At 40.0% G+C, this 10044-nt stretch overlaps 1 protein-coding gene across 2 annotated transcripts in view; it reads right to left on the bottom strand.

The window, feature by feature from the left end:
• The window catches only part of zswim8 (zinc finger, SWIM-type containing 8), a 50752-nt gene extending 42109 nt beyond the window's left edge, over positions 1–8643 (bottom strand). The window contains exons 1-2 of one of the 2 annotated variants that reach the window (XM_017463566.3): positions 6601–8643; positions 1–131 (exon numbers count right to left, since the gene is read on the bottom strand). The exon at positions 1–131 is cut by the window's left edge and continues 23 nt beyond it. In XM_017463566.3, the coding sequence (XP_017319055.1) occupies positions 1–131; positions 6601–6778 (309 nt within the window). In that variant the 5' untranslated portion in view covers positions 6779–8643. The remainder of the gene's footprint in view (positions 132–6600) is intronic. The other variant, XM_017463567.3, reaches the window with a different exon arrangement.
• Positions 8644–10044: the final 1401 nt, after the last annotated feature.

Below are 10044 nucleotides of genomic sequence, written 5' to 3'. Positions count from 1 at the left end.
AAAGCTCCAGTAGGCGATGCGAAGCTGAAGTTGCTCAGGAACAGGAGGATAAACTTTCTCCACCACCTCAAATGGGATATGGAATGCCACTTGCTTGGCTGATAGCTCTACCAGAGGGATGACCTGTCCATCTGAGAGAAGAGCAAGAATCTGAGACCTCAAGGTTGAACAGTTCTCTCATATAACAATACAAACTTAAGTAATCTCTAGAGTCAAATATTCTCTTGTTAAGAAAGTGTAGAGGGGGGGGGGGGGGGGGGGGGGGTTGGGGGCATCTAGCAGTCCTTGACATTTTCCTTAAGGAACGTAAACAGTTTTGTTAATCACAGGAATTCTTCACCAGACTGTCACAGGCTACCATACACACAGGAGAAATCAATGACCGATTAACCTCATTTGAGGACAGAAAACACGCTGGCTCTGTGACAAAAATAAAACGGCTGCTCGCACTTTACCAATACACTTTCAAGCACATGCATCACAGCCGAGCGTATTTGGAATGAGGCAAGCTGTCAAAACAATGCAGACACAGATGATGGCTACAGTTCAGACAAATGAAAAGTGGAGAATAGTTCAAGCCTTAGAAATGAGGCTCAAGTCGTCAGACCCTGCACACAAAGGATTATAAAGTGAGTGGGGGTAGGACAGCTGCCAATAAGTCCCAGCATGGAAAGTCCAAAAGGGTTACAGGTTCAGTACTAAAATATCCCCTTACCAAAAACACTCGAATCCAAACTCCAATAAGAGGAAGTGCGAATGTAAAAACACAACTGAATCAAAAGGTTCTTTTTAAAAACAAAACAAAAAAAACACCACACCACACACAGACACATAACTGAGATTTGAGCAACATATAAACTTACAAAACTCTATAAAACCTGAAGACTAACTGTAAAACATCCTTCCATTCCATTCAAAGTGAAATAGCAAGAAAGAATTTTGCTTACAAGTATGAAGTACACATTATAATGGATTTATTACTTACTGAAACACCACAATTACTAAATTTACCTATGCAGTAGTGCTGGTTCTCTTTGAGTCCCTGTCAAAACTTCACAACTTTTACAACAGGCTGTTATCAGTCCCACTAGGATTTTGCGATCGCAGAAATTAACACAAATTCAAGCAAACTCCTCAATATTCAAAGGAGCTTGCGATTTTTAAAAATTACCGCAGATTTGGATCAAGACGCGTCGTGTGACGTCATTACAACACGTATTCAGCCACAGCCCTCTTCGATTCACGTGCGTCGAACAGGAGTACAGCTAAAAGGTCTCCAACAAACATCACTGCTACATACTTGATTACATTAATTCAAGTAGTTTTATGCGGTAAAAAACGTGCAAATTGCATCATAAAAGTTTTAAAAAGCCGCAGCAAAATCAAACATTTTTGGCTGCAACAATCACTATTTATTTATTTATTTATTTATTTTTAAAGTCCATGAGATCCTGTATGGACTGTTTTCTGAGTCTTGATGCATACCCACTGTTCCAAAATATATTAACTTTACTTACACACTGTACACCAGTGCAGACCATGTCAACTATTAAATCATAATTGTTTACAGTTGTTCATGGATTGTGCTGGTATATTTACTCAATATTATCTCATCTCTAGCCAAAAAAAATGAAAGAAGGGTGGGTCAAATGGAAAATTTATTTATTTAAAAAAAAAAAAAAGAAAAAAAAAAAATAAAAAAAAAAAGAAAAAAAAAAAAGATGCATTGGTGGTGTGGAGAAGTGTTATGATTAAAACCATGTGCGATTCTAAGTTCATCGGACTGAGCTTTAATGGGCTAAATTGCTTGGTTTCATACATCAGGATAGCATTCACTAACATTAGGGGGTCTGTTATGAGAAGAAACAAACTTAAGGCGATGTAATCCACTACCCTGGGTTACTTTTGAGCCAGAGTTGACGTAACAGATGCTGAGAATGCTGCATCACACAATTCAACACTGAAACTGTGTATTGCTCATCTGCAATCAATTTTCTCAAGTCATTGTTGGACAGAAGGAGAGTCAGCACTGAGAAAGCCATAAACAGCTTTATGCTGCAAAACTGCTGTTCATTTCTAATTGAGAAGAAGAAATTGTTCAGACAATAGACAGTGTGAAAAGAACCAAAACTCTATGCAACCTTTCTTAAGCTCTCCATTTTCAAAAGTAGAAGTGGTGTTGAAAGTCAACGAGCTGATCACAGTGACTAGGTTTACGTGGACAGTAATAATCTAATTATTGACCTTATTCTGAAGAAGACAATATTATGATTAAGGTGTTTACATGAGTCGCTTTTAAAAATACTCCTCTCTTGTTCCCGTTTTACATGTTGTAGAACGGGCATCGATTAACGGCACACGTCATTGCGTCACCGCACCACGCCGTCCGACATTCCCTCCAGAATTTCACACATCAACATACGGTTCATCTTTGTTATGGTACTGTACACAGTTTTGAGTGTTTCATTTTTAATTTTACGAATGCTTCAAGTGCGGTTAATTTTTTGTCATGCTGTACGTGTAAATAGACGACTGCTTGAAGCCGTGGGCTGCGTCCGAAACCGCGTACTTACATACTATATAGTAACCGAAATACATGCATCTCACCTATGATATAGTACATGTATTTCTCCTACTATATAGTAGGTAAGTACGTGGTTTCAGACACAGCCGCGCTCTCTTGTTTTCCGCAAAATGCGGTGAAAATTCCCACACGAGGTTAACAGTGTGATTAAGGTGTGTACATGTCTGTAATGCGCCTCAATAATGCGACTTAAACAAGAATACTCTACATGTCTTAATTCGATTCGTGTTTACTTCAAGTATGACTTCAGTCTGATTAAGGTAATAAAATAAAATTTTTTAAAAATCACTGTTTACATGGTAGTTTCTTAATCAGAGTATTGTCTTAATCGAGTTAATATTGGATTATTGTTGTCCATGTAAACGTACTGAGTGAAACACACTGACAGTGCTGTAATGAGCCGGTGCCACGATTTCAGGACTAAAAAAAAAAAAATAAAAAAAATAAAATAAAAAATAAATAAAAAAAAACACAGTATACCACTGGTTAGAAAAAGCACACTGCCACAATAAACACTGCTCAATATGGAATGCTAATAATGTAGCGCTACTCCCTGCATCTGCAATATGGCAAAACAGATGGGTGAACGCATTTCCACATGGCATGGATAAAGACAGGGCTCTAAGACTTGGACCAAAATAATATTTTCACATTTGTCAGATCATATGAATGTTGAAAGGACCAAATCCATGCAGGCATACTAGTCAGAAGAAAAAGTCTCTAAAATACAAACAGACCCTGGCTGCCCAACAGAAAAGGGATTCCCATTTGTGTGCAAAATGAGGCAGGAGCAACCTGCTAGTGCAGTGTAGATGCTGGATCCAGTGACTGATTAATATGCAAGTCTTACATGGATCGTTTTTCTGCAACCCTAACCGCTGCCCTTAAATACTCCAGCCTAAACGGGAAGTAGGCACTGACCCACAGCCTCAAGGCTGAGAAGATAGCCTTTGTTTATGCTTGCCCGATCTGGTGACCATATGTACAGGAGCCCGGCCAAAGCTTTATAGTTAACAATGAGTTGTCTCTCTAGTTTTTGGTCACATACTCTCAGATTGACATTATAAATAAAGCTGATTATCATCATTTTTCCAAATCTGGGAAGGTTCAGTGCCTTTTCACCACATTACAGACAGGGTGTCAGCAGCCAAAACTGAATCAGTTCCAGCACCAATACACTGCTCGTCTAGAACGAAGACCTGTTAATATCAGGGGTTTAAGGGCAGCGTCATTTTGTCTTTTTTTCCCATTCAAATAAGACAGGAACATTGTAGGGGGTTTTGAAGATTGTTGAAAATGGACAATATTTTACATTGTAAATGTGAATCTTTGAGTGAAATTTATATCACTGAATTTTGTGTTGTTTCGTTGTTGCAATGAGAAAGAGTGGGATACTGTGATTGACCTGCAAGGGGAGAGGAGAAGAGGTGAAACAGTGGCACGTTTCTCTGATGAATACTTTATTTCTTTTGCAAGTGTAGTGTACCACAAGACTATAAAACTCAGAAAGAAATACAAGTAGGACAGTAATCTAAATAATACATTAAAAATCTAAATATTAAATAAAATGTAAAAATGCGGTTGGGTGACATGCCTGGAGAACTCCTGAGATGTGACCTGTGAGATTAGGGGCATGTCTCAACCAGTTCCCTAGTTCAGTAGGAGGTGAATCAGCACATCATGTACACAAGTTCGGGCACTGGTAAGGACCCTGGCTCACTACATCTTGGGACACTGATAACTGAATTTCCAGCGACATAACTACGTATTTGCCTTGTAAAACATCACCAAAAACTAGAAAATATTTCAATTTTATATGCCATATAAAATTTGTTCACTTAATTACACGTATTTCTGTCATGTCAAGCAGAATCATAGGCAAGCTAGTGGACTTTTTTTTTTTTTTTAAATCATTAAACACTTAAAACTCAAACAATATATTGAACGTCAGATAAATTTAAAAATCGCTGACGTAAGTACTCACTTTAGAGCTACAACATCAACAATAACAAGCTTACATTTGTAGCCGGAAGTTGGCTGACAGTTCGTCCCCCATTTTTTTCGAGTAGAGAGGCTTCAGAAAACATGACGTAACTTCCGTTCCGTAATGTAACTTCATGAGCATGGATGCTGGCTCTGGTTTTTGAGGTGCATTGTGGGAGTTTTTAGGAAGCGAACATTCCAGTGCACTGGAAGGATTTTGCAATTGAGACCGTCCTTAAAATGGCCGACTCTCTGATCGGTGCCGACTACTGAACTAGGGAGCCGGTTATTGCATACCCATTATCATGTGTCTTGGTCTTTGTCAGGCCAAAATCCCATGCCAGTCACATGATGTTTAATGTGATAATATTCCTCAATTTCCCTCAGGAAGAGGGAAAAAATGACTGCTTCTAGAAGAGATGATACACAATGCTGTAGAATCAAAATTGTAAAAGATAGGACTGCGAGTGTAAGTGAATGAACATTGACTCAGTTACTCCATGCGGTACACTCATAGCCAGTCATAATCTGACTAAGCCATTGAACAGGAAGCTAGTAAACATATGTGGCTTTGTCTTATATATACACACACATGTCTGATAGTGTACTACTCATCAACCTCCTGTCTTGAAGCTGGTAAATAAAACACAAGGACAGTCAGCACCCACAGTTCAAAATAAAATAATGTCCAAGTGATCCTGAACCATGAAAATCTTTGGGCATGTGAAAAATACCTAAACTTTACTACTTAAACCAAAAACAAGGGGATTTGCTGTACAAGCTCAGCAGCATTATGCAGAATTATTAAATAGGGGGTTAATTGCTTAACCACAATACCCTGCTCTGAGGCAGTGACCTGCACAAGACAAAGCTCTTTTTACAGCCTTCCCTCTGCTCTACTACACCCAACCCCCACTGCTCGTTCAATCCAAACACCATAAGGCCTGTGTCTGGAGAGAAAAAAGGCCCTGACTGACTTGCTTAATAAATATTACTCTCACACCTTCAATTACAAAAGTTCCAGCATGCGCAGTTTTGCTTTCACAATCATAAAGATGCAATATTTAGGGCCTCTGCTGATACACATTACTACATCAGGGTTCTCAGAAGTCTGAGCTTCTCTCACACCAGGAACTTTCAGAAATAACAAAACTAACCCTGTATGGTCTGGCTAATCAACAAGTCACTCATACTGTACAGCTATTTCAATTGAAATACAAACAGAAAACTACATAGTCAGTCAGTTTGAAGTAAGGGGTTTTTTTTTCTCTAGAAAGTAGTATCACAGAATACACTTTATTTGAGCTTTACAGCCCCCGAGGAACACTCTGTGCACTATCTCAGTAATCTTGATAAGCTCTAATTTCTAGTCATCTTTTACATAAAGGCCACATGAACCGTTACTATGGGAAAGGGGGAAGTTTTAAACCAACCTACAGATGCTACATTGCCTTTACATGTATTTGGTTTTGTTTTTAATCTCATAATCAAGGGTTAAACTTTTTGCAAACAAGATCAGTGTACAACCAACATCATTTTCATGTGAGGAGCTGTTTAGGGTTAGGGTCCAGACACATAACCCAAACCAGCTGTGTTAATCGTGTTAAAAATGCAGATTCAAAGCATGATCATATAAAAACAGCAAGTTTACTAGTTTTATTTCTTTTAAAATGGTGATTAAACTAAAGCTGTTCTGTTCCATATAAACACCTCTAACAACTTACTGGTTGAACATAAAATCAACAATAAGATGACTTTTAAATAAATACGACCCCTTGGCCGTGTTTGACGGATACCTGGGGACCCCCGTTTCGAGAACCTACAAGACATAAACTATAAGTGACTCCCACATTGTGGTGCTGCAGACTTTACAAGTATGACTTATTGGGTGACAGGGTTGTCAGGCAATTCTGAAAATATCTTCTAAGGTCAGAGGTAGGCGCAAGGGCACAGAGGAGTGACAGGGATCGCGTTACAATGACAATGACTGTTCATACACAGACCGTTTAACACGCCAGGGTGAACTCTGTTACCTTTAATCTTAACAGTAGGTGAATTTGGACCAGCGGACTGTTTTCTCCATCCTCTCCAATTCTGGCACAGGCTCTCTGCCTCCGAGATGAAGGAGCAAAGGGAATCCTCCTCGAAGCGGTCCGAGTCCTCGAAGGAGAACCTCTCTCCGTCTTCCCACTCTGCGAACATCAGTTCCATCACATTGGCTGGTGGTGAGGGTGAAAAAGCTGAAGCCTTCGAGTCAGTTGCAGCTCAGGGTTCGGAGAGTTCAGCTCGCACAGCTGACCTACACAGAGTGCAGACTGAGTGCATGGGCGAAGAAGAGCACTTCCACTGGGCCAACTTGTAGCTTGGGGGAGGGGGAACTGAAGTGAATCAAAACACAGCAAAGAGCAACTCGCCCAAAGTCTCTCAACTAGAAGCACACTTCTTTTTCGACGCCTGTTTACGGTGACAACACACACGGTGCATCAAAGCTACCTCCATTCACTAATATCAGTCAGATATGATCTTCAGGCATCGTCATGGAAAGTTAGTCCATGTTTTTCGGAATGTGTTCCCACTTTTAATGATGTCGAAATCAGGACTGCTTCTTGAATATATCCCAAAAGCACGAGGCCACGAAAAATTAAACATTGATCTGTAAGGCGCAGAACTAAACTCAAAGATGCACAAAATAACACTTTCTAACCTTTCCGAAAAAGCGATGACATTTCTGATAACCTAGATAAATTTAAACTCAACTCGTGAGTTTGATTTTTAATGCTCGAACACTCCAAGTTTCTTTTTGTTAGACCTTGGTGCTTGTTTTTCTTTTTTTGCAAGGCACAAATTGTCCACTGAAAACTCCATATATTGCTTTATGCTGCCGTTATGACATTGAGTAGCTAGTGTTGTGATAAATATTCAGACACGATCAAACTCATTGCGAAGTTATTCTAACTTGCAATTTTTCCTTCCTTCCTTCCTTCTCTCCTTATCCCCCGAAACCAGCTGAGCGACTCTGTTTGTGCTCCACAAAAGCTACCCTGATGCCGGCTAGCAAACCTAGCTAGCTGAAAGACAAGCTAACCAAACATCAAGCGACCGGTAAAAACAACAACACACTCTTACTGTAACAACACGCCGGCCTATCATCGATGTAGACACTGACGAATTAAAACAACTAGTCCATTTTCTTTACTTAAAATTACTTGTATGTTGTTTTACAGTTCAGGCAAAACCGAACGAACAGCTAAGCTAGCGACCTAGCTAACTCCTAGCGACTAGCTTAGCTAGTTTTTTTTTTTTTTTTTTTTTTTTGCTCGCGACTCGTTCGCGGCTAGCAAAATAGTTTTGAGGCTAATCCGATTTGGCTACAAAGACGTCCAGAGACAACGCGAACTAACATCACTGGCTAATGCTGCACATTTTTATCTTTGAAAAGAAACAAGCGCTGTTTATTCAATTCAGCGCGATTTTAATATTGACAAGCCATGACAACACTTGAGCCTTAATCCGAGTCTAAACACCAGAATGCACGCGCGCTGCTGTTTGTTTATTCGGTCATTTTGTGATTGCCTATCCAAAATGTAAGTTAGAGAAGCTTCACGACGATGTGCCCGAAACGATCCACCGTGCAGCACAGGCTTGACATTTGTTCACCGGCACCTACAGCTAGCTAGCGCTGTATTTTTGCTTGCACTCCCACAGACCTCTCATAATTCTTCCTACAATAACATGGTACTGTTTTGCTTCCGCGATCCACAACCGGTTTCTCAGTCCTCGGCTCCAAATTCTGTTCCTACCACGACTCCTGATTGATCCAAATCCGAAATACCACCTATATGAGCCGAGCTCTCCAGATTTCCTTTCCTTTCCTTTCCTTTCCTTTTCTTTCTCTCTCTCTCTCTCTTTCTCTCTCTCTCTCTCTCTCACTGTGTGGAAAATGATGGCTCTGTGCTCCGACGCTTCACCATGGGGCGTGTGTTTCCTCCATCAGCTGATCTCCGTTTACAACAACACTGTTAAAGGTGTAGTCATAATGCTTAAAGGTATAGATAGATCTACAGTTGCAATCAAAATTATTCAACCCCCATTGCAAATCAGATTTATTGTCAAACTTTACAGACTTTCATCTGTTTGCAATGAACAAATCAAACTAAAGCCATTGAAACAGTTCAACACAGTGAATGCTTCAAGTGGTTTCTCCAAATTCAACTGAAAATACAACTTATAATGACTTCCCCAGTCTGAAAAGTATTCACCCCTCTGAATAGAATCCCTCACAACAGGTGTGGTCTCAAGCACACCTGATGCAACTAATCAAGGGCTTCATTGGATGCAGCAGGGGTGCTTGAGCTGGAACACATGAAATACCTGAAATGGCTAGGGGTGGAAAATGTATGAAATACCCAAACTGGTTAGTGGTAGAGAATACATGAAATACCTGAACTGGCTAGGGGTAGAATATGTATGAAATACCAGGACAGGGCAGAAAAAGGAAGCTATCAGTGGCTGCAGTCAGATTTCTGAGAAGGCAGATTGTGAAAAACCTTCGAGTGAATGCAAAAAACCTGCAGCAAGACTTTGTGGCAATTGGCACTGAGGCTTCGGTGAGCACAGTAAAACACGTACTAAACGCAGAAGGTTTCCATGCTGGAACTCCAAGATATACACCACTACTGACCCAAAAGCAGAAGAAAAGTCAGCTCAAAATCATATAAATAAGCCAAAGTTTTGGGATTCTGTATTGTGCACGCAAACAGAGGGCCATTGCTCATGAGGAATGGGCTAAGATTCCTCAGGAATGCTGCTAGAAGCTATGCGTCAATGGTGACTTGGTGGTTAAAGGCTCTGGGTTACTGATCAGAAGGCCAGGAGTTCAAGCCCCAGCACTGCCAAGCTACCACTGTTGGGCCCATGGGTAAGGCCCTTAACCCTCAATGGCTCAGTTGTATAAATGAGATAAATGTAAGTCGCTCTGGATAAGGGTGTCTGCCAAATGCCATAAATGTAAATGCATCTCATTTGCAGCAGGTCATAACAGCAAAAGCATGCTCTACTATGTACCTAAGATGCTTGTCATGAAGGGGATGAATAATTTTGAAACTGGAGAAGTCATTATAAGCTGCATTTTCAGTTGAATTTGGGGAAACCACTTGAAGCATTTGTTGTGTTAATCTATTTCAATTGTTTTTGTTTGATTTGTTCATTTCAAACAGCTGAAAGTCTGTATTTTGACAATAAACCTGATTTGCAATGGGGGTTCAGTAATTTTGACTGCAGTTGTGTGTACAAATGTACAGATGTTATATCTATTCATAGCTCAACAATGAAACCTTCAGGTCTGAGTTTATGAACTTATGATTCTGTCATCTGTCCTTTTTTGTAATTTGTACTTTTATAGGACAGTGTGTGCTTAGTCTATCTACTTTTAGTTTCTCTTCAAGGCATTTCAGGAAAAAAGAAAAAGAAAGACAGAG

The sequence above is a fragment of the Ictalurus punctatus genome, chromosome 3 (assembly GCF_001660625.3).
Source record: "Ictalurus punctatus breed USDA103 chromosome 3, Coco_2.0, whole genome shotgun sequence".
Lineage (NCBI taxonomy): Eukaryota > Metazoa > Chordata > Actinopteri > Siluriformes > Ictaluridae > Ictalurus > Ictalurus punctatus.
The sequence above is the reverse complement of the archived record's forward strand: the minus strand, read 5'-3'. Positions and strand labels throughout refer to the sequence as shown.